The sequence below is a fragment of the Falco peregrinus genome, chromosome 3 (genome assembly GCF_023634155.1).
Source record: "Falco peregrinus isolate bFalPer1 chromosome 3, bFalPer1.pri, whole genome shotgun sequence".
NCBI lineage: Eukaryota > Metazoa > Chordata > Aves > Falconiformes > Falconidae > Falco > Falco peregrinus.
The window spans coordinates 78,538,326-78,564,632 of NC_073723.1; the positions used below are offsets into that span (position 1 = coordinate 78,538,326).

The 26,307-nt window shown below is 39.2% G+C and overlaps 1 protein-coding gene across 4 annotated transcripts in view; it reads right to left on the reverse strand.

The window, feature by feature from the left end:
* Positions 1–26,307, reverse strand: part of FHOD3 (formin homology 2 domain containing 3) — a 417,107-nt gene that overhangs the window by 347,980 nt on the left and 42,820 nt on the right. For all 4 annotated transcript variants that reach the window (XM_055800337.1, XM_055800338.1, XM_055800336.1 and 1 more), the window contains exon 3: positions 9,888–9,952. In XM_055800337.1, coding sequence (XP_055656312.1) covers positions 9,888–9,952 — 65 coding nt within the window. The remainder of the gene's footprint in view (positions 1–9,887; positions 9,953–26,307) is intronic.

A 26,307-nucleotide genomic window follows, 5' to 3' on the forward strand; every position in this document is an offset into this window, starting at 1 on the left:
ATATAAATGAGAGGGGAATAGCATAACTGAAGGCAAAGAAAGAATAGCACATTTGAATACCACGATGAAAACTTAAAAGAGCACAATTATTTCTTGACTGTTCAATTAAGAGATAGTGCATTTAACACTACCTATCACAGTGAAGAGAGTTAATAAACCAGATGAAAAAAAAAAAAAAAAATCAGTCCAGTGTTATGAAACCACACATATTTTGTATCGCTTTCCACTGTATGACCTTGAGTTGGTAACAAAACTTAATCCTTTCAATACCTATAAGGGCTGAAACTACATAGACTTTGTCTGAAAAGATGAAAACCATAGACTTGGTCTTGCTGAGAGCTCACAAAAAGTTAGCAAGCAGCATGCATTTGAAGCATAGTTGGCCATGAGTATGCACATTTTGCTCACCATTTTTCAAGATAAGCAGACTGAAGCAGACTAATAATGTTCAAACATGCATCTCCTGACCTTGCATTTGAATAATATGCATATATGCTTTATTTTAACCTAATCAAAAATAGATCCTCATAAGGCACTCTGGACAGCATACATTCATCTGTGGTACATGACAGTCAACTAAGAGATCAGAACTACCCATCAGAGAGCAGAAATCAGACATGCAATGGATGGGAAAAACCCACCATACCGGAGAGAATACAATGAAGAAGAAATGTTTCCCTATTTATTCCACAGTTGCTCCTCCAGTAATGGGGGGAGGGGGAAATCAGCAATCAGCCCAGACATTCTCTAGACACGTAGAGGTTTCCATTTACTATTTTGTTAGTAGTAAACAGAGTATACAGATTTTCCTTATGCTAAAACTCTTCCCTTTTGCAGGGCTTCCACTCAGAAGCATCAGATGTAATAGATTCATTCTGAAGAGAAGCCTTCTTTCCATAGTAGCACAATTCCTTGCCTTACGAGCTAACATCACCTCTTCTCTTTTACTACATTAGAAGTACATTATAGAAAATTAAACGTCACTAATCCAGTTCTTTTTCTACCCAAAAATTCTGGTGAGAGGCACAACTTGCACTGCAGCCAATTTCAGGATCATTATGCAGCTCCTTAAATTTCAGAAATCCAGAGCTAAATACAATTGAGCAAGATAAAGAATGTCACATTTCTAAACATACAAGCTATTACACAAAAACCTATATATTTAATGGTAATGCAGTCTTTCATATACATGCTTAGAGACTGTTCATAAATCAAAGCAAAGTTTGTCCATACAGAACATCTCGGGGAGGTAGGAACTATATTTACCCTAATTCCACTTGAGCAAAATCAGCATCCCTCCACCTTCCTTACAAACAAGGCTAAATCAGTGGCAGGGATTAAAACAACATTCCAAAGAAATACCAACACTTTCTATTCCAAACCTATAGTTTTTAAGCAGCAGTTCCTAATTTCTCTTCCATAGTTTAGGTGCTTAATTCTGTTTCAGTCAAAGAAGTTTTGTTAGGTAAAGCTTAAAACAGGCCTGAGTGGTGCATGGTTTCAAGAGAACTAATCTGAACCCAAATCATTTGTTTGGTTTATATCACCTGTATAGAACAGGTTTAGGTGGAGGCAGGAAAAAAAATACTCCGTTCTCTTCAGAGTGTAACACTAATTTATTTGAAGCTACTTAATATGAACTTAACTTTTTTTCCCTAGTTAAGAGCTTGACCATGCTGTGCTTCAGTCTACAGAAAAATAAGTTCAACAGTCTGAACACTGACCATAAGAGTACAAACCACTTTGTCTATCAATACACACAAAGCAGGAAGTGCAAATGGCTAAAAAGGGAAACTACATGAAAACTAATGACAGCTATTGACGTAAGAGTTTGCATGACATTTGTTATTTTATTTTACATTTAAGAAAAACACAAAAACTCCTACACTTAATGAAATTTAGGATATCCCTTTGAAAATCTGGGGATTGTTAACAATGAAGTGAAAGAAGTTTGTCACATTCACAACTAGCTATACAGCAGTAACCATTTCTGTAGATTTCTACCTTAGCAGGATGGCTACAGCCACCTCTTAGCAAGCCACAGCCAAGTGACATAACAGTCACGAGCTGTGATTTGGAAAAGACCAATGCCCAGACAACCCTGGTGGAAAGGCCACACCAAGTATAAGCGGTGCTGAAGGAGAGTTTTGCATCTCAAATGAACCTGCAAAAACCCAGTTACACAGCATCACCAGTAGCAGAACAAGACGATGAGATTGCCTTGATCATGGAGTTTTGCAGCTCTGAAATTGATGCAGTAGTTCTCCAAATCCCCCCTGCCCACCACAGAAACATGCAGAGTTCATGAAATATTTAACCTTGAAGAGTTCCCACAGTTCACAAAGGACCAGCCTTGGGCCTTTGCAACAACTCCTCTAGAACTACAACAGGAATGTTAGAGCTAATTCCTAGGGTGCACTCATTTATTTATTGGGCAAGTATTTCTCAAAATCTAATTGAACAACATGGAAGTAGTTAAAAAAATGCCAAAATAATCCATAAAAATAATTATTTGCTGTTTTTTCTAAAAACCAACACCCCACAAAAACAAAAACAAACAACCAAAAAAGAGCACACCAACAAAAAACAACAAACAAAAAAACACTGAACACCAAAACCCCTACCAAATCCACAAACACCTCATTGTAGTAGATACTACTACTGTGACAAGTTATTTCCAGTGGGGTCCATATGAGCAGTCACAAACAGTTTAAAATGTTACAAAATTCTTCTCACTCATCTCAGAGGTTAAATTTACAATGTCTTTTTCTCTTTAGATTACAAAAAGGTGGTAAATCTAGGCCTAAAAATAGCAACATGACTCTTCTAGACATGGAATTTTAGAAACTTCAATTGCAGTATACTCCAGTAATTTCAAGTTAATCACTAGTTAACTTAGTAGTCTTTTTTTTGTGAGATTTTACTTATCAGCAGATGTACTGTACTTTCAAAGCACTGGGGAGACTGCGTTGCAAAGAGTAAAAGCAGTATTGCGTTTTGTTAGAATTTTTTAATCTTCAAAAAATGTTTAGACTGCATGAAAAAAATCCACTTTTAAAAAATACCACATATCAGTAATATTTTTAATTTTAAAAAAAAACATCTGAAACAAGTCTAAACAGGCTTGTGTTGGGGGGTAGGAAGCAAATCCACTTATTTTCCTTTCTGAATTTATAAGGAGATGGTTTCTTTTGAGGTACCACTGAAGATGATTATAAATAAAGAAAGAGAAATCCTCAAACAAGATTTGCTTTTAATCTCACTATGTTTTAAGAGTTAAAATTAGATCCTTCTCCCTTGCAAATTTTTACACATTGTAAGAAAACGGAATTATTATGGAAATCTAAGCTGTCAGGGGAGAAAAAAAAAAGTCAGAAAGAAGATATCCCAGTTCAAAGACATTTCATGAGATCTCTGCAGTATTTCCCGGTGTGAGTCCAGTCAGATAAGCTTTCACATTTTAACACAAAGCTTCCCCAGATGAGAAAAGCATCCCACTAGCACACTCTACAGCAGTCCTTTCAAACTTGGAACAAGCCCCTTTAAAGCAGGAATCCACTGCTTTAAAGCAAGAACCCACTGCTAATGGAGGTTTTATCTACTCTACAGCTTCTTGGTTCTTGCTGCAGAGCCTATTTTAAGGATTTCATTTAAATGAAACATGCAGAGACAAATCTTGGAAATTTCCCCGCTTTGTTGAAAAACACCTTCTGAAATCCTACGGGACCAGCCGAGAGGTTTCTTGAGGTGACATACGAAAGTCAAGTCACAGGTTATGGGGAAGTACTGTGCAGTTCATCCTCACAAAGGAGGCCAACTAAAACCATGCACAAGGAATACAACAGAAGTCTAACATTTCAGTTTAAAGAGGTGTATGTTATTAGAGCAAAGCCACAAGTTCATTACATCGATAGATTTTTCACAAAGCAATCTGATCTGGGAACTAGGGGATTTTTACTTAGAGCATCTGCAGTCCATGTTCTCAGGAAAGAAAGTTTGAATAATCCTAAAAACCTGAAAAAGGTATTTTTATCATAGCCTTTGCAGCTATTTCATGTTTCACTCAAATTGAAAGAGAGCTGAACCAGATATTTCTAATCACATCTGGAAGCAGGCCCCAGTACCGTGCACTGTCTTAACTAGAACTCAAATTATTTTATTTAAAAAAAAAAGCCTAACCCTTAAAAGAAAATAAATCCCCCCAAGCTCTGGCATTCCTTTTCACATTTTTTCAATTTGTGTGATGGGAGTTTACATCTAATAAACATGTTGTTTATTATCTTCATTTAAGCCAGGACTTTTACAAAGTTACAGCAAGAGATAGGAAGCATATTGTCATTACAAATCTGTAATGCATGCAGGATCCCTATGCAACACCATTAAATCCATTAATTTTCTGTCCCAATTATGCTGAGAAGATATTTGATAAAGCAATTTCAACTCACCTCTCTCTCTCGTTACCATTAGTGCAAAGAAGGCAAACCCACAGCGCTTCCGACAAATTCTCAAGGCACCTTTTTTGTTCCCCTTAAATTAAATTCGAATTGGTTGCACATTTTGCTGAACTGCTAATGCTCTCCACATGTTCTCTCTCTCAAATTGAAAATGTTTTCTATTAGAAATGCCTAACACTGAACAGAAAACTGTAAAATGGCCTTCAAACAACCCAAAGTACCTCTCTTTGAGACTTTCAGTGGAACATACCAATCACTACTTGCCCAAAGGAAGAGCTCACGGTGCCACAATTAAACCTCCTTTAAGAAGGCTTTTTAATTAAAGTCTTTCTCTTAGTTTATTCAGAAGCCCCTTACCAAGCTTTTTATTTAAAATTCAATAAGCTATTCCCTTTTAAAAAAAGAAATCACAAAGTTTTATAGTATGAACTGGAGGAGCTTCATGGCACCCATGGCTATGCAGCCAGTACACTGCAAACCAGGCAGATACAATACGATAATGATATTTGTAGGGAGAAGCACCTCAACTGAGACACTATCAATAGCATGGGTTGTAGGCAATCCTGTCCTCAGAGAATGAAACAGCACCATTTCACATTCCCTTAACCAAAATCACACTGGCTTTTCTACACTTCAATACTATACTTGTAAGAGGACAAACCATGTTTTTTCACCACTTCTGTCCATGTGTCTTAACTTTGCTGCACAAAGTGTCAGATATAGTTATAGACTCAAGACATGACTCTTCTTCAAAGTACTGTGGTTCCACTGGAGGGGAATTTGCATCTAAAGCACCTGGAGGGACAGGTCCAACCAGGTTCAATAGATGAATAAACATTTGCAGAACCTAATCATATTTGCTGTAATACATGCAACAAAGTTGGCATAATGGATAACAGAAGGGAAAACTGTACATGGAAAAAAGGACTAGCTGCATACTTCAGCCATTACAGGACAAATGAAAACAGCTGGCTTCTACTAGCCTCCTAGTTACATCTAGCTTACAGCTTTCCTCAGGTATCTCAGAACAAAAGGAGCTCAAGAAGATATTTATGGCTACGTTTCATAAAAGACACCAAGAACGAGAGGATGTCAATGAGGCAATCCAGACAGCTGCGTGGAAAGGTTGTATTAATGGTGCTAACGCTGCTGGTTAAAGCAGATGCCCTAATAGCATGGGCCAGAAACAGCTGCCATGTGGCATGGCTGCTATTATGTCACATACTTGGGAATAATCCACTGCTGATCACCCATGGAAGGATGGGGAAGGGTAGGCACACTGTAGATCACTTAAGCACTGTGCTCTGGTAAATCTGCAACTGCCCATCTGCAAAAGCCAATAAAACAGGATTATAAAATGGTTATAATGCCTAATAATGAAGCTATAATATACGCTTACCAAGATTCCTCCAATAAAATACTTGCAAACTGTTCAGGGATCTCACTGGATCAATCTATGAAATGTAATGCACAAGTATCTATGCAATTTTTATATTTTTTTTTTTAATCTGGAGAGAGAGAAAGGAAAAACTATGCACAATACAAGAAGGAGTTATAACTATACAAAACCAAAATTAGATAATGCAAAAATATTTTAAATAACTACTTGAGGGTTGGGTGTATGTGGTTTGTTTTGTTGTTTGGGTTTTTTTTAATAATAAACTGACACAAATGAGAAGTAAAATTAAAAAAAAACACCTTGCAATATTTGCTGACCTTCCAAGCTACAGTACTCTGAGCAATCCCAGGCCAATACATGTATTCAGAATTGCCACTGACCTTTATTATTTGCATTCTTCTTGTATTGCATTGTATTAACACCTGAAACTTATGTCAAGCTTCTTTTTGCAGAATCATTCTAAGTCATCGTCATAGGTCCCTGTCCAAACCTCATTCTCGGTATTGACAGCAGCACTCCCAACTCCCCATCACAGGCATAATTAAAAGAGAACATCGGACTCTCTTGTGCTAAATACTGCATATAGATATGTCATAGTAAATTATCCCTTTACTCATAGAAACTACATGAGATTTTTGAGAGAAAACTACCAAGAAGCAATGAACAGACAAGTGAAGCAGCAGCTGCAAAAAGAGCTGTCCAAGCAAGGACATAACGAATAAACCAAAAGTCACTACCCAGAAACAGTGAGGATTTTAAAGTTCTTCAAAATTTCACTGTCAAAGAGTTGATTAAAACCTCCCATTTGGCTTCAGGGGCTAATGTTTTTGGCACTGTTGGCATTCACCCTGTAAAGCTACATCCTTATTTACACTGGACTTTATCAAGGCTTCAGCTGAGCCCCGTAATTGCTAAATACATACAAATTAAAATGACATTAAGACACAACTAAATACAGGCAAGGGAAGTCATACAGCTGCCAAAAATACAAGAAAGACTTTTCCCACAGGGTATTAACTCACAAAAAATCTGATTTGAATAAAAAGTCAAATTTGACAGATTGTGGTGAAAAACCAATTGTCATTATGTGATTTAAGGATTGATCTTCCTCCACTAAGGAATTTAACATCAACATGTACAAAAGTATGTCTATAATTTTCAATTAGTTACGTTTTATGAACAAAACTGGTTTTAGCAATAGTCTTTTGATATATAAAAAAATCATTAAAAATATTGCAGTTTGTATAAAAGGTAATTTAAGTGGTTTTAAATTATTCCTGACAACTTAATCAGGATCAAGACAAAATAGGAAAAGGAGTGGTATTTAAAAGAGAATTTGTTCCTCCATGCTGAAAGTCCCAAGTGTGAACACAAGACAAGAACTCAAATTGAGAAGAAAAAATAAGCATTAATGCACTGAGTGAGATGCTTAAGAGCGACTGATAAGCAATAGAGTAGAAAATACCACTAACAACTTCTGCACTCAAGTTATTAAGCTCTATTCTTTCCCTGCTCTGCTTAAAACCGAAAAAAACCCCACTCCACTTGAGTTGGGACTTGCTAAAGTTTCCCAAGTCTCCTAAAAATATTGGCCTGTAGTCAATACATCCTCTGACACTAAAGCCAAATGAATTCCCCAGAGATATGAAGTCACTAATGATGGAAAAATTTATCGGGACATCTGAACGTAAACACTTGTGTATTTCCCACAATTTAAAAGTACAACATGCTAGGGAGAAGGAAAAAAGAAAGTTGGTCCAACTTTCAAATGACAGCGTTTATTACAGGAAAGCTATTTCTTTACACTTCTCAGCTCTTCAAAGCAAGGTAAAACCTTGAACACAAGGAGGCTGTATGGCAAGCGTGCTACAGAACAAACCACATCTTCCCAGAAAGCAGTCCTGGCTACCAGCTGGGAACTTTGAAAGCATCAGTAACATTGCTAACTAACCACAGTGCTTTCCAAGGATACTGTGAAGACTGAAAAAAAATAGCCAAAGCAAGACCATTTTATTCCACATAACACAAACTCAGATTGCTCTCCTAGCTTCCACTCCAAATATATAATACATCTTTTATCCTCTATAACCTAATTCTTATATTTCTAAAAAGACATTAACAGGCAGCTGATGTGAAAGTATATGCAAGGTGAAGGAAAGTATTCACTGTACCAATGAAATAAGCCTCCTATTCTGTGACAAGTTTAACTGCCAGGCACAGGTCACCAAACAAGGTCAGTACTGAGAACTGCCGAGAATCCCTGACTCTTTCAAACTACCTCATACCAATAAATGAGACATATTTGATATGAAGAAATAGAAAATAAGAGAAAAAAAGTGACATTACATCAAGCGATGGGCTGATACAAAAACTTATCCTAAAACTCTAACTGCAGCAGTGGGTTGGAAATCAGAATCAGATATTCCATTTGGCTTTTCTGCTATAACAAACCAAGCCAAAAGCCCACATCCAAGCACACCTCTGCTCTACATGTTTGAAATCTGGACTCAAGTTCTGCAACCTGGCTTCCTCCTTACTTACCGCTGAAGACATCACTGCTGCCAGAGAATAACAGCACCTGACAAAGGAACGCATTTTCATACAGGAACAACTAAAATACATGTACAATAATATGCCTAATTGCCCACAGTGAGCTTGAAGGCAAACAGATAACAACAGTGCAACCAAGCGTGGAAGCTCAGTACCTGTTGTGCTCCAATTCCTCTATGGCTGCACTCTAGACAAAAAAAAAAAAAAAAATTACATGAAAATAGTTTTTATAAAACCTCAATCCAGGAAACATATGAAACCTTGCCTTGCTGCAGCTAGTCTGTTTTGCCAAATATATTCCCAGACCTAACAAGAACAAACTTCTCCAAGCTGTTCTTAATTTCAGTCACATTTATAAAATCAGCCTAGACTTTGCAGCATCTTTCTCCTCTAATACTTAATGCACAGGCTTGCTCTGCTGTACTTCCTCAAGTCAACAGTAATAGAGAATAATCTGCTCCTGCATGAGGCAGCCTAGAGACTGCTGTCAATGGGAGGTATTCGAGGAATTCTGTAGGTTGCCTATGCTCAGTTCAAATTTCCAGAAAGGCCAATTCACAACACGTTCTTGAGGCAGGGGAAAGAATTTTAGTCACATTTAAAGCATGAATCCTCCGACAGCAGTGGCATAATACATATAGCAATAATACAAAACTTCTACTTTCTTCTTTACCTTTTAAGGTAAATATATTTCAATGCTTCAGCTACAACCTCTTGAAGCAAGACCAAAAACAAGCAAAACACATTACAGTGCTGAATCTATACTATGAAGAAGTTGAAAACAAGACAGGCAATCATAGCACACGGACATAGGATTTTTTATTTTTGTTTTAAACCAACTGCCCATAGCATCTATCATATCTCCGCAACATGAGCATTAGCTTTGCCACTACCACTCAGTGAAACACTCTGTTCTGCAGAATGCTGGAGAACATACTAACACAGCACATCAACTGCCATTTGTGCAACCTTAAAGCTCTTTTAACACACACATTATGACTTTCATTAGACTTTTCCTCAGGACGGCATTGTTTCAACCAATGTTTTTAAGACACTGACACTATGATAATGACAAATACACAGCCAAGATCTGCAAGATGTGAAGTAATAAATATTACATGTTATTAAAACACTGTATTTAGCTGTCAGCCAACAATTCTCCAGATCCCCTTCCCAATTCAGAACAGTCTTTTTCAGGCACACACAAAGGCTGTGACAAGACAGATGATCCCAGATTCTCCAAAGCACCCCCAACCATCCCACTTCACTGTCAAATGCTATGCTACTCTGGGCTGTTAACATATTTTAAGGGTAATGTAACTAATACAACCTAATTTTAACATGCAACAAGCAGAAGAAATCAATTTATTGGCCATTATCCTCAATTTGTAACACAGCAAGTCTGACTCACATTGCCCAGATTTGCTTCTCAAAGATCGATTCTGTATATTTGTTCTCTTTCAGGCATGTGGAACTCCACTTACCAATGCAGGCATGGACTCTCACCGACAGCTGGGTCCTCAGAATTATACTGTGCTTCTTGCCCCTCCTAAAAAGAAAGGAAAAATATTTAAAGGTATAGGAAGAAGGTAGAGGAGTGAAGTTGAGCCTAGGAAAACAGGATGGGGGCTGAGGGAAGGTATTACGAGTTATGTCTTTCTTTCTCATCATCTGATTCTATTTTAATCAGCAAAAAAATTAGTTTTCCACAAATCAGGCCTGTTTTGCCAATGACAGTAACTGGTAAGTGATCTCTTTGTCTTTATCCCAGTCAATGAGTTTTTTCATCTTCTTTTCCCTCCCTTCTGTTGAGGACAGGGAGTGAGAGAGCGGCTGGGTGAACATCTGGCAGCTGGCCAGGGTCAACCCACCACAATGACTTACCAGGAATCCCTATTACAGAAGTACCAAGTTACAGCTGCACATTTTAATTTTCACAGAAATATTTTAAAGCTAGGTATAGATAAGCACCAAAAGAAAATGCAAGGTTAAACAAGAGGGTACTTGTGATTTCACAGATCTGCTCATGTACCCTAATCTGTCTTTAAAGCACAAAGATAGATGTGTTTTTCACGCAAAGATGCAAAACTGAGTCATCCTTCACTCTGGCTCTCATTTCTGTCCTAGTCTTGAATGGAATGACTCCAACTTAATGAACAGCTACATTTCTCAAGTGTTTTTCAGACAAATTAGTGTTAGCTGCATTTCTTCTCTCCTTTATTTCTAGGTGCTACACCACAGACTGGCATGAGGACATGGCCAGCTCTTTGCCTCTGCATCCAAGCTGGTGGAAGGTGGGAGGATAAGAAAAGCCAGATGCCTTTACCATTTGTACAGCAGCATATTCTCCCTCTTTTCTCTGGAACTAATCATGCAATTCCTAGGCAAGCAGGTCTACATGGCCCTGCTTGAGCAGGGAGGGTGAACCAGATGACCTTCAGAGGTCCTTTCAACCTCAGCCATTCTGTGAATTTATCGGGGGAAAACATGCAAGAAGCTGAACTGTTTTTAGAACACACTTGGATGCAGCTTAGTTTGTGTCATGCAAACCTGAGACCCACTTGTATATACAAGTTAGAGGCAAATTCAAAACCAGCACAGCCTTCCTCAGTTATACACTTTATGACTACGCTGAGATTTCAGGGCCAAACGCTTCACACAGCCTCCCAACAGAATTTTGCACTGGCTATATCTCATTAGAACAAACCAACTATCTTCCAGATAGAACCATAGAATCATGTAGGTTGGAAAAAACCTTTGAGATCATCAAGTCCAACCATTAACCTAGAACTGCCAAGGCCATCACTAAACCATGTCCCTAAGAACCATATTATTGTGTTTTAAACTCTGCCAGGGATGGTGACTCTACCATCTCCCTGGGCAGCCTGTTCCAATGCTTCACCACCCTTTCAGTGAAGAAATTTTGCCTAATGCCCAATCTAAACCTCCCCTGGAGCAACTGGAGGCCATTTCTTCCTGTCCTGTTGCTTGTTACCTGGGAGAAGAGACCTACCCCCACCTGCCTACAGCCTCCTTTCAGGGAGTTGTTGAGAGCAGGAAGGTGTCTGAGCCTCCTCTCTTTCTGCAGACTAAACAACTAAACAGTTCCCTCAGTCACTCCTCATAAGACTCGTGCTCCAGACCCTTCACCAGCTCCATTGCCCATCTCTGGACATGCTTCAGCACCTCTGCATCCCTCCTGAAGTGAGGGGCCCAAAACTGAACACAGGATTTGAGGTGCGGCCTCACCAGTGCTGAGTATAGGGGGGCAACCACTGCCCTGGTCCTGCTGGCCACACTTTCTGATACAAGCCAGGGTGCTGTGACTGCTTTGGCCACCTGGACACACTGCTGGCTCATGTTCAGCTGGCTGTCAACTAGAACCCCCAGGTCCTTTTCCCACCAGGCAGCTTTCCAGCCACTCTTCCCCAGGCCTGTAGCACTGCGTGGGGTGGTTGTGACCCAAGTGCAGGACATGCACAACCTCATACAATTGGCCTTGGGCATCATCCCAGCCTGTCCAGACCCCTCTGCAGAACCTTCCTGCCCTCCAGCAGATCAACACTCCCACCCAACTTGGCATCATCTGCAAAAATACTGAGGGTGCACTCAATCCACTTTTCCAGATTGTCGATAAAGATATTAAACAGGACTGGCTCCAACACAGAGCCCTGGGGAACACCACTTCTGATGTTCCCGAAACCTCTCCCCCACACTTCGTTTTGGCAAACTCCCACTAGTTGGATGAAGGACCGCTTTCACTCCTCTGGGATCCAAAATTGAGCTCCTCAAACATCAAAAGTCCAACTTTCAGCTTACCAACCTATTCCAACCTTCTAATTGCCTTTCTTTTACCTCAACGTAAATTTCAGGGTCCTAATAAACCAGACTTTTGAACTCTGGTACTTCTGACATAAACAAATCCTCCAAGGTGACAAATCAGAAAATGGAAAAATTGAGTAGAGATTGTTGTATTATTTCAGAACAGTAACTGTAAAGAGATAACCCAGATCAGTTTTGCTCAAGTTAGCAAAGAAAAAGGAAGCCTACATAATCAGACATAATCAACTAAAAGAAATCGCTAATGACAATGTAACATGGAAAGGGTATTGTTATAATGGTATTCTTTAGTTCTTCAGCAGTCTGTAGCGTAGAATGTATGCTGACTTTGCCAGGGCTCTGTTGAAATCTGCAGGTCTGTGGTGATCTGCTGAAAGAACTGGACAGCAAGTAGCGCTCAGTCACCAGAAACAGTGAATGAACACAAGGAACTAAGAATTCAGCACCATTGTAAGGCTTGTTGAGATTCAGGCTCATCACAATTTAACAGTTTTACCTTGTTTTTTAAAAACATAATGCGTGATGTTTCTCAATATAAACAATAGTTGTGGGGTTTTTAGTAGTTAGCCAAGCTTCAACAGTGGTGCTACTTCCCTCTCTACCTCATCTCCCTACAGAGGGCCCTGAAAATTTAGAGCAAAACTTAGCGCAAACTTTCTTCTACAAGTTCTATTCTACAATATCAACCCAACTATATACCTCATAACACAGAAAACTCTCACATGCACAAACAGTAATTTTTGTTCTCTTCTATCATTGGTTATTATTTTCAACTTTTCCAGTCTACCAAAATCAACAGCATTCAAATCGCAGAAGTTAGAGAGATGAAAGCTCAACGAAGTCATTTAATGGGGTTTAAGCATACTAGATTTCCCACACAGAAGCTAATTGCTTCTGTAATATGTAAAGCACTAAAAATTATGCATTCTTTTTGAATTTTGAATGTTTTTGACTGTCATGCAGCATGAGTAATGTTTTTGCAGAAGGAAGATCACCTCTGAAAACTCTTACATACACGATTCTACACACATTAGGGGCAAGCATCTTAAAACAATAAATGCCAAAAATGGGGTAACTGAATCTGTCAGGATTTCATAGCCTAATGAACTACTGGACAAACAGCATTAAAAAGCATACCTGTAGGCAAGTTTGTCCTGATAACGGTGTGTGTGTGTGCACATGCACTGTGGAACAGAGAGGGCATTTGCATTAAAACAAAATGAGGTTCAATAATTTTCTGTGAAAAATAATCCCAAACAGGTTCCATTTCTTAAAAACAGAACCTTGGCATATAACATACCAAAGCCTGTAATCTACTCTTATCTAAGGCTTGCAGTTTTCTTGGTATGACTTAAAAAATAAAAGTATACATTCTCATGAGTGCAACTGGCTAGTCTTTACAAAAAAAAGCCAACAAGTATTTAATAGCTGCAATTTAGCAGCAGTACAGTAAGTAAATTTCACATATTGTGTTGATATGTTGATATCAGAATCATTATTGCTATTAGATTAGCTTCCAGTCTTTGAAGTTACCAAGATACAGAATGTTCTCTGCATTCAACTTAGAGAAGTTGTTAATGTAAAGAAACACATGCCAACAGTTCACTGAGTGCCTGTCTTCTGGCATATAAAAGCTTTATTTTGTCATTGTTTATGTACTGTATTACAAATGGTTTCATTTAATTATGCATTTCCAAGACATAATTTATGTGACATTTTGAAAATACCACCTAGATTGGCTGTCTTAAATTGTTACTTGATCCAACGTAAAACCTACGGTTGAACCTAGCAATTCCTTGCCTCGACTAGAAGAGACATACTGAGAATGTTGCATCAGAGACAAGACAGACAGGAAGACAAATGCTAAACAAATAAAAAACTCCACCACCACCCCAGTTTTCTTCTTAATGTTTCGAGGAAGCTTTTAAAGGAATTTTTAAGGGAGTCTATGTTATGATGACACAGACATCCCTCCTCCTCAGATATATGCTGAAGAGTTGCTGGTATCAAAAATTGGATTTCTATGTTATTATCCAGTCATGATTCATTGTCATTATTAGCAAGGAAGTCGCTTCCCTGTTAAAGTTCACCTTTGTAATACAGAAAATGTATGTTAATTAATGTATTCTCCTATTTCAAGGTTTTCTTTCTTTCCTGGTGAACCTTTCTTTCAGGATGGGCAGCCATTCAGATTTCCTAATATTTTGCTGAAAGCCTAGAATATTTCAATCCAATAAACTTAGTTTCTTTTAAAACAATCTGATGTTTATGAAAACGCATAATCATTTAAAATCAAAGTAAAAAATTAATTTTCAAGCTTTCTTAATGATTACTTAATGTGTCAATAAAAGGTCATTAGCCTTTTTTGACATTAGAGGGTGTTCATTCCACAAAAGGTCATGCTACATCCTTCTGGGTTTCCCCTGTTCCGCTTTCTACATGATACTTCACAACCATGGAAAAAAGCCAGAGTTGTATACCACAGCAGCAAAGCTACAAGGATTTTAATGATACTCTCTAGTAACATAGTTGGCTGAAAAGCAAACTCACTATTCTTCATTATACTCACTCAAAAAAAAAAAAAAACCCTGTCGCACAGACACCTGAATCAAAAGGCCATGACCAGCAGAAACAAAGTCTGGTGCTGTTAGAAGCCGTGATTTTAGTTCACAAACAACATGGAGCCTTTCAGATAACATAGATAAGAGAGTATCTAAACTCTTTGCTGGGATCTCGACATTCTTTCATTTTTGAAACATTTAAAGAATATAAGCAAACTTAACCCCATAATGGCAAACTTGGACCTGAATCTTCTGTGAAGCACTACATACATTTATACAGCTACACAGCAAGTAAGTGAAATCCCCCTATGATCTATAATTCGGACTATACCACTCAACCAATCACACTGGAGTCTGGAGTTTCTTTAAGAGTGACACATACTGTTGGGGTGATTTTATTTGCCTTTCAAACAAATAAGTAAATAATAAACGATCATAACCTACCCTCACAGCAGTTTTAAACTAGCATATTCCCACAATCCTCACTTTACTCCGTTCCAAGCAAGGATTTCTTCCTTTCAGATTAGTGTTATCATAAGGGTGTAAGTCCATGGGACCTGATGAGATGCATCCACAGATCCTGAAGGAACACGGATGAAGTTGCTAAGCCCCTATCATATCTGAGAAGTCACAGCAATCCAGTGAAGTTCCCACTGACTGGAAAAGGGGAAACATAACCCCCATTTTTACAAAGGGAAATAAGGAAGACCTGGGATTCTACAGGCCAGTCAGTCTCACCTCTGTGCCTGGCAAGATCATGGAGCAGATGCTCCTGGAAACTATGGAGAGTTTCCATAGGCACATGGAGAATATGGAGGCGATTGGTAACAGCATGGCCTCAGCAAGGGTAAATTGTGTCTGACAAATCTGGTGGCCTTCTATGACAGGGTTACAGCATTAGTGGGTGACAGAACAGGAACTGATGTGGTCTACCTAGACTTGTGCAAAGCACTTGACACTGTTCAGCACAGCACCCTTGTCTCTAAACTGAAGAGACATGGATTTGATGGATGGAGCATTCAGTGCATAAGGACTGGCTAGATGGTCACACTCAAAGAGTTGCGGTCAACAGCTCAATGTCCAAGTAGAAACCAGTGACGACTGACATTCCTCAAGGATTTATACTGGGAACAGTGCTGTTTAATCTTTGTTGGTGAAATGGACAATGGAATTGAGTGCACCCTCAGCAAGTTTGCTGATGAAACCAAGCTGTATGGTACAGTTGACATGCTGGAGGGAAGGAATGCCATCCAGAGCAACCCTGACAGGCTTGAGATGCGGTCCCATGTGAACCTCATGAAGTTCAATAAGGCCAAGTGCAAGATCCTGTGCATGGGTTGGGGCAATCCCAAGCAGAAACACAGGCCAGGCTTTGTGGAGAACAGGTTAAAAGCAGCCCTGAGGAGGAGGACCTGGGGGTCTTGGGGAATGAGAAGCTCATTGTAGCCCAGCAATGTGTGCTTGCTGCCCAGAAAGCCAACCGAATCCCAGGGTACATCAGAAGATGCATGGCCACCAGGTCAAGGGAGGTGATTCTCCCTCTCTGCTCTGCTCTAATGAGACCCCACCTGCAGTACTGCATGTAGCTCTGGGGCCCCCAACATAAAAAGGATGTGGACCTGTTGGAGTGAGTCCAGAGGAGTGCCATGAAGATGACCAGAGAGCTGGAGCACCTCTTCTATGAAGACAGGCTGAGAGTTGGGCTCGTTCAGGCCAGAGAAGAGAAGGCTCCAGGGAGACCTTGTAGCAGCCTTCCAGTACCTAGAGGGGACCCAGCAGAAAGCTGGAGAGGGACTTTTTGCAAAAGCATATCATGATAGGACAAGGGGTAATGCTTTTAAACTGAAAAAAGGTTGGTAGGTTTAGATTAGATGTTAGGAAGAAATTCTTTACTGTGAGGGTGGTGACGCACTGGAACAGGTTTCCCAGAGAAGCTGTGGATGCCCCATCCCTGGCAGTGCTCAAGGCCAGGCTGGATGGGGCTTTGAGCAGCCTGGTCTAGTGGAAGGTGCCCCTGCCCATGGCAGGTGGGTTGGAACTAGCTGATCTTTAAGGTCCCTTCCAACACAAACCATTCTATGACTCTGCGACCAGTCAGTTCTAGATAGGGATAAATCCCAAGGATAACTCAGAGATAAAAATCATTTACTGTGCTAGAAAGGACAATCACACAAAACCTCTGAAAAATTCAGTACTTTTCCATGTATGCATTTTGGTTTTTAAACTAAGAGGTATTATTTCCTTCAGATCCCAGCTGACCTTCCAGAAAGACAGCATAGATGTGGAAGAAAACAAGTTCTAAATGTTTTGATTTAATCTGGCAATAGCAGTAAAGGGACTCTAAGTCTGGAGATTCAGAGCACATACCTTACTTTTCCCATTGCCCCTCTACACTGAGCTAATAGCACAGATCACGCCCTTCCTCATCTTGCTTAAGGGCAATCAGTTCACAGCTGCAGCCTGCATGGAAATCTTGAAACACTATATAATCTACCTATTACATAAAGGTTTGCCCTCTTCAGTTTCACCACATCAGGGAGAATAAAGGTGAAATCAGACACTGGCAAACAGTATAGCATCTTGCATTTTATTAGTTTCAATTGCTATTAGACAGGAAGGTTTCCCACTCCCTAACCTTCAACACCCCCCACCCACCATATTCAGTCTTTCACACTGTAATGTTCAGTATCAGTAAATCACTCACAGCACGATCAACTCTGAACAAGATGGTATCAGATCAGTCAGGCATCCATTTACCTTGTCTCAGGCCTCTCTTGAAATAATCAGATGGTATTTCCATTATATCTCACGGCCACTACCAAAGCAAACAACGCACTACTGAATCAAGCAAAAGTGTGGGCTGTTGCTTGTTTATCTGGAGGAGGGCATAGGCCATATGAAAAAATAACCTCAACTTAGTAACATTGAAAATGTTTTCAGACTCGACCATTTAAAGGCAGCCTAACTGGAGAACTTATCCTATAACAATTCTGCATATATTTCTGCCTGATGCAACAACCTAACCATTACGAAAACCTAAGACAGATGCTGTTCTTCATGGAAAGCTTACAAAGCACATATGCACAACACATACTTCACATTTTGTTACAGTCTTTCACAGCACGTAGGTTTCTTGGTGGACCATCAACCTTCTCCAGTAATCACATCCACGTTTTTTGAAGAGGAGCAGCTTAATGAGAACAGCATCCAGCAACAACCCCTAAGCTCAAGAAGGAGGCACTGATTCCTACAACAGAAGCCTGGATAGTAGCATGTCACCAGAAGCAAATGCATGACCACAGAAACACTCTAAAGTGCATGATTTTTGGAAGTAGCTTTCACATGCTCATTTCAGCACCCATGCATTTCCATCCTCACTTGCACACACCTTTTAGGGAATGGAAATGCTTCTGCAATGGTGTATTGCCTCACAGTCGGTTGCTTCACAGTTTAAGTACTCCAAATCAAGCAGTGGAAAACAAACTGTCCCTTGCTGAATGTGTAAGAGATGAAATTTTTGCCAGAGCTAATGCACTTGAATCCATCAGGTTTTCCTTGAAAAAAATCTGCAAGCCAGCAAAAACATAATAAGGAAAGCATTTCTTAACCTGCTATTAATCAGACAGCATAAATTCTAGGCTTTGATTTCAAAGCTGTTAAGATACAGTTTGACTGCAGTTTCAATATGATATGCTTCTCCATTCAACTGCAGATTCGAGAGATGCCAAAAAAAATTCTGACACTTAAAGGTTGTATAAAAACCAATTCTTTTGAGAGAGAGCAAGAGGACACATGCATGGAGAGAGGAATTAAGAATCTCTCTGAAAGTCATTTGAAAATCTTATCCAAACAAATAACCTTTTTTTGAAGTTCTTCACAGATCATCACCTACCAATCCAACTGTCATGTTCAACCTCATGTTATTCTCATTGAATAAAAGAAACAAAGGAGACCAGGAAATTAAAAAAAAAATTTTAAAGAAGTCTTTTCAATCCTAAAATTCATCTCAACTACACTTCAGACACATGACAGCACTACTAACCCTTTCTGGTACGTGACAGGCAGTTGAAGACACACACTCATCTTCAAATGAAGTCAGTGGACTTGCCTTTCTTACCTCAGTTTTTCCACCTAAAACCTTAGTGTGAAGTGAGAATGTGTCTGCATCCTGTTCTTCTTACTGCAAATCATCTAGTTAGTTAATATAGTTTTATTCAGAGCATTCCTGGACCATAACGCATTTCTAAAGTAAAAACCATTTGACAAGAGCAGGTAAAAATAAGTAAACTGAGATGCCTGTTCACTCATTTAAAAAATAAAAGTAATTAAAAATTGACTAATCTGGGTAGAAATAATCCCAACAGCATATTCCCTAAACAAAAGCTAGGCAGGCAAAATCCTGCCAATTGTTAGTGTAAGCAACAGCATCAAAGGAACAAAGTATACTGAGACTTGTACGTGGTTTTTTTCCCTGCAGATTATTCCACTATTATGTTCCATGTTTGCCAACATGAATTTAACAATTAACGGCCTCATTCCCTACCAGCAACCTACATACCACACAAAAAAGTTACATGTGAATGCCAATGAGAAGAGCAGCAACCTGGCTGGCACACCCTTACCCACCTAACTGCAAATAAGGACTACCTACAGACTGTCACCACAACGTGCTGGATTTTTATATCTACCCGCACTTCCCAAGTGCGGCATTTAAAAGGCAGTGTTTTCATCTTTCTTTTTCTTCCTCTTTTCAAATGGAAACAAAAATCAAACAGAAGAAGAAGGGGGAAGAAAACTCAAAGGGTCAACTGAAACATTCTAGGTATTCAGCAAGTATATGTTATAAACCACATTAATGGTGCCTAATTGTTTATTACTAACAGTCTGAGTATATGTGAGTAAAGGTCTGGGTGGAATTTTCTGTGTACCTCAACACAAGGCAAAGTTTTTTGGCCAAAAGACAATGAATCACTTTCACACACCGAAATGCATTAAGTTAAAATGGGGGAACATTTGTTCCATTTGTCCTTTTTAGTGGTTTCTGTGTAAGCAAACCTCAGAAGCTGGAAGATGAGAATCCCTTCCCCTACTTTCTGAATCATCATGCCAGTTATTTCTCGGTTGCTAATGGCTCAATTTCCACATATTAAAACAATAATCTACCTCCTAAAAGACCCTATAATAATTTGAGGGTTGACTGCTGTCTTCACAGTCATCAAGTGACTGCTTTTCAAGAGCTGTCCTTATTCATGAATGAAGCTGTGTCCCTTCCATCCTAAAAGCTCAACCCATATACAACTGTTTTAAGCAGGAAGTTTATTCCTGTCATTTTGTGAAACACTGAATCAGTTAAATCTCCATCTTATATTTCTGCATTAAGAAAACACAAACTTTGAAGTTGGCAAATGGTGGAGATTTGCAATAGAAGTGGTATTGTAACTATAATATTGTTTCTGGGTAAAACACAAAACCAGAGTGTTGTTTTCATCACTTCTTGTAAACCTCACATCACATTCTTCTACAAAGATGACACATCACTTGACCAGTGCTTTCCAGTGCTTAGTAGCTCTTGCTGCACATTCCTCACAGGAATCTTTTAAATCAGGTAATTTCTTGTCATGTGGTTTTGTTATCACCTGTGCTTTGAAGTTCATGCTACATTAGGATTTTCATTTAAAAGCTCTTTGCACTTGGAGAAACAGACGCCTTGAAATATCCGGATTTTCTTGAGGAAAAAAAAAAAAAAACAAAACCAACACAACAACAGAACTGAGAACCTACAGGACAAGGCTAAGCAGGAAAGTAAAATAAAGTGGTCTCTCAGCAGGGTCACTTGATGCTTCCGTCTCCTCAAGCAAAGGGTCCCTCTGGTGCTCCCAAACACACCATGGTACCCACAGTTTTGGTTCCAGAAAAACTAATGAAGCTGGCCTGGCACTTGTAAGTTCCATAGCTGCAGAGCAGAAGCAAATGACACCTGCATAATTATTTTCATTCTCACAAAGGCCCCTGCTACCTGACCTGACTCTGACTTATAGTACCAAAAAAAGACTTTAATTTTTTTTCATCATTACAATAAGCAAAAAACTGACTTAGTTTGTAAAAAAAGAAATATTTTAGCAGGTTTTCATTAAACCTTTCCCTTCTATTAGAAATTGTTCTCTACTACCTTAAGAAAAAAAAACCAACCTATATTTTGTGATTTTCCAATTTCATTGTTGTGACTGAAAAGATAACAAACAGAAGAGATTACACAAAGCAACACAGAACACATTTCATAGCTATTTCCTACTGGCTTAATTGGCCAATTATGCTCTTTCTCAGCATGTGATCAGTTTAACCAGACTCAGCAAGAACTATTCTAAAATGGTCCTACTTTGCAGTAGAACTTGCATCTGTGTAAGTAAGTACACAAAAATAAATTCTACTTTGAATTGTTCAACATACTACTTTGGGTCTCCTTCTGCCTTTTGGAAGTTTTCCATTAACATCATATTTGGCAAAAGCTCCTTCATAACTTCACATAAAAGTTCCTAAATATAACACACTGACCCTCAGGCCATTTATTTGTCCATATTAATTTCATTTAGGAAATGGGCTTCGCATTTATTGCTGGGCCATCAATGCTTATACTAGCAAGCAAAATTACCGAGCAGCAAACATGAAATAAATTACTGTTTTGCTGTACTACTGTGGTCTTAACCACGTCACTAGTTTTCACACCACCATTACCAGAGATGCTGAGCTAGTGACAGATTTGCAGTGGTTTAAACTGTTAGTTCACAACTGGAAGTTAAATCTGAGACATTTATTTTTATCAGAAGCAGATTATTACCTTATTCAGTGGTAAAACAAACACACACCAAGCACACAGACAGATGAATTCCCATTAGATAAACAGTGTGTGAGCCTGCTTATACAAATCTCGTTTGCATTTACCTCAGGGTAGGAGCATGCACCAAAATAGACGCTGTGGAATAGGAAGTGTAACAAGTTCACAGCTTTTACTAATTACCCAGCACAAACTCAGTCAGCTACCCACATGCTCCAGGCATTTACATTGCAATACTATGCTGGTTTGCAAGCTGCACCAGCGGACTGTGGGTGTGCCAGTGCTGCTGCTGTTCAAGATTTGGATCCTCAAATCAATGGTTTTACTCACAACCAGGGGTCAGTTTCAGAGCAGTCCTACAGCGCTTTCTGGCAGCCCTACCTGAAACCCCGAGGATTTATCTGTTTATAGAAAGAGGAAGGGATTTCCTCCTCGCAAATTGAAGAGAAACACATTTCCAAGCCATGAGAGCTGCTCACTTAGCTTATAACCTCATCATCGATGAGGAGGGCTGAGTGCATCACAGCTATTAAGGAGCTTCAGTGTTAATAACATTAAATATTTTTAAATAAAACATCTGGCATCAGCTGTTTCTAGAAGCTGTTTTTATTTAAGTTTCCCCTCTAAAATATTGGACTCTACAGGTATTTTCACACATAAACCTGAACACCAAACTAGACTATCTTTAAAAAATTTTGTCCTAGGAAACATTGTAAGAATTATTCACACACTTTTTGGTTTGGCATCGTATTTGGTACTTAATGAGCTGGGAGAGTTCTAAGCACAACTATAGTTTTGCAATACATTTTGCAATGGAAATCATTCTTTGAAGCACTCTTATTGCATTCATTTGCCAGCAGTAATCACTAAAACTCAAAAGCAGCAAATCTTCAAATGCTTCCACACATACCTTGGTAACAACAGAAAAACACCCTCACAAAAAAAAAAAAAAAAAAAAAAAAAACCACACACAAAAAACACAAAACCACCACACAAGAAAATTACAAAAACAACCCCCCAGAGGACAAGACCAGACCACAGAACATTTTAATGCTTGGGATTTGAGGTGCTGCTCCACACCCCAAAAGCCTGTGTGAGTTTTGGATGCTACTCCCAGATACATGGGAGTGACTGGGTCACTTCACATTTCACAAACATCAACTTCAAGAGCTGCCCATGACCTGCCCTGGTCAGGTCTACTAATCTCAGGCTCTTTCTCCCCCAGAATCAAAACCACGCAGAGGCAAAAGAGCTTGTGAAGCAACAACCTGCCTCCTCATTCAAGCCAGGGAAGGTGTTGCTGCGGATCCTGACTCCTCCTCAGCTGGAAGTAGTATGGCAGAGCTTGGAAGACTGGGGACACCGGGAGAAGAGCAAAATCCAACTCTGCGTCCCATCAGCACATCAATGAAAGTAAGACTATGCAGCATCTCAACTTTTTTGTAGGATACTTGACTTAAGGTTCTCCCTCTAGACTGGAATGAAGTTATAAGGTGCAGTGACTGCCCCCCAAATCTGATATCCCCACACTAACTACAGACCACAGATACTCGTGATCACTGTGATTTCTGCACTTACTGCTGCCCTCCAGCTCCCTCCTGGCCAGCCCACCAAAACAGGTGACCACAAATTCTTTCCACAAGCCCAAATGGATCTTGTATTTTGTGCCTTTTGGTGTGAGCAAAGTTGTTTGCAGTCTCTGACTTAGACATATGCAGAAGAGATTTACTTTCACACCATCAAGCCAGCTTTAAAGCTGAGAGTACATGAGAAAGCAAGCCTTGGTCTGCATTAAAATTTATTCGTTTGCTACTATTAATTCAGAAGCTTGTTTTCTAAATACATTTTAAATTCACACAACTACAAAAGCACTAGAATTTTACTACTTGTAGGAAAGCTTAATTTGACAACTCTCATCTTCACAAGATACCAGAAGTGAATCACAAGAAGATCCACTGACAAGAAATCCTTATCTCAGAACTGGTCAATAATTTGTACGGTGGAACATTCAACTGTTAATTGCCTCCATCCTACTTCTAGGGCACATCCTTTAAAGTCACATGTCTCATTTCTCAGCCTCTAGGAAATACATGCACATTTGCTTAATTATTGATTACATGGTCTGGAAGCATGAGTGCTCAGAGATGCCTTGCTATTGTTCTGGGGCAGGGAAATCATGGCAGACCTCTTATTTTAATTCATTTTGCTGTCAAGGCATATTGCAAGATAACTATGAAAATTAATTTCTGCAGTAACACCTAAAGATTAATTTTGACATTCTATCCAATGATTATATATATATAAACAAAGGTATTTTATTAGGATTAAAAAAATAAGAAGTTAAAAAGCTGCATAAAGTTTTGAAAACATGGGTAATAGCTACTGCCCTCAAACTTTAGGAGGGAAGAGGGGCAAATAAAAAAGCACCAACCTAGCCATCCAGAAAAATAATATTTCATCAGAAATGTGAAAAACTTAATCTTTATTACCATTTATTTTGCAACAGTAAATTTTTAGCTAATCATTCACTTCAAAACATGATTCAACATCTTAATCTGATACATTACAGCCTGGAATACTACTACACTGTAGAAAGTCTTATACCTTCCAAAATCTTCTCAGCTCTAGGACAGCCTGAATACATCTAGACTTTAACCAAAGAGCACAAGAGACAGCAGGAGGGTCCCATTTAAGAAAAACCTTGAACACACTAGGCCATTGAAGGCCTACAAGAGCAGAGATAAAAGCAGTGTCATTTGAGTCACTCTCGCTCAGCCTCACACAGCATTATGTTCCTGTACAGCTCTGAGTCTTTCTGGTCCTTGCACCTGGGTAAATACAGATGATGCTATGGGACGTATACAGAGCACCTTAAGCAAAACACAAGAAAGGCTTCCACAATGCACCTGCTCTAAGTGTGCACCAACTTCCTAAACTAATTCAGTCTTCTTGATAGAAAGAAGCTAGCCTTGATTAGGGTTTTTTGTTTAAGATTGTGTTCTGTGGGTTTCTTTATGGGTTTGGTGCTTTTTTGTTGGTTTTTTTTTGGGGGGGTGGGGTGGGGTGTTGCGGTTGGGGTTTTTTGTTTGTTTGGGGGGTGGGGAGGTGTGTTTGTTAAGCTGGTGGGGTTTTTTTGCTTTGTGGCATGTTTTTATTGTGACCATACATTACATTTTTCAGGTTCAGCACTTGGTCAGAGTAATAATTAACATTGTGTAAATCAAAATATTCATGTGGACTAATGCATTTTTCAAAACATAAGTCATGGCAATAGGCATTCACAGTCTCTACTCTTTACAGCAACACCATGACAATCTTTCATAGGCACCTTCTTTATTTTTCTTTCTGTTGGAACTGAGAAACATAATGGAAACAACATCACAACAAAACTGTCATTAATTCAGAACATCTCCCAACAGTGAACTAATACAAAATCAGCATAGGTTATGCTAGTTTGCAGCACTGCTTCAAGAATGAACCACGTAATTTTTATTAAGCAAAAAACAAGTTAACCTTCAGGTGCATACCCAACTTCCTCGTGTAAAAAAGTGACAATCAGCTTTCATTTTCACTATTGTGCTAATTGCGAAGTCTTAAGCAGGCAAAGAACACAGTACATAAGTAGGAAAGGAGTAATGAAGATCCCTGCCAGCCTTCATTGCCTTCAACAGATTCTGAATGGGCCCAGAATGAACAGCAGCATCAAGAGGGAAAAGGTCTGCTATCCAACTTAAACAGGACTCACCCAGCCAAAATGGCTTGGGACAGGGTGTCTGGAAGGAATGCAAAAACATTAGCACTGAAGTAATTTGTCAGAAGTACTTTAAAACAATCTCTGCTGAACAGAAATCTTGAAAATGTATTCCCCGTGGAAATCTCCATTGCTTGCAGCATGCCGTCTGAATAAACTTGTATTCTGCGGTTTAGGACTGTGTTACCTTGTGGGCTACCATTAGGGCCTGTTAAGGCATGCCCATAAAAAGGACAATTACATAGGTATTTAAATACATAAACTTCTTGACAATTCTTGCTTGCTCTATAAAATCACAAGCAAGCAAAAGAAAAGGGCATTACTTAGTACAGGCGCCTCTAACAAAATATGCAGCCCACCTAAACTACCCCCTTGTTTTCTCCTTACACTATTAAGCATCCACAAAGTAACTTGTATTAAGAGCAAGGAAAACAAAAAAAGAAAACTACACCAACAAACAAATAAACCATGAATAAATGCCAGACTTGAAAGGCAGTTTTCCTACCTAAGTGCTCTTATTGACCCATTTCCTGGTCTTGAAACTTTATGCAGGGCAAGCCTCATTGCCTGGCCAGCTGCTCATCCTAGCTGTCTCACCACAAAAAAGCTGCTCATCCTGTCCTGTCCTCCCCCAAAAAAGCCCCAACATATAAAACCAATCTGATTCTCCTGAATCCTACAGCTAGTCCAAAACGTGCAGCAAATGGCAGCAGCGAGAGCTGTGGACACAGGAAAACAATTTGCTCAGGGTTAGCTCTATAGGCAAAGAGGGCATGTATGTTGGGTTTTCTCCTTCCCTAAACAGAAGTTTAAATTGTGCTAGAGTGGAAAACAACTACCAAAATCATCTTTTTTATTATAATCAGTAACAGAAGAGGATTCATTTGAAATTGTGTATTAAGTGCATGTGTTTCTTATAC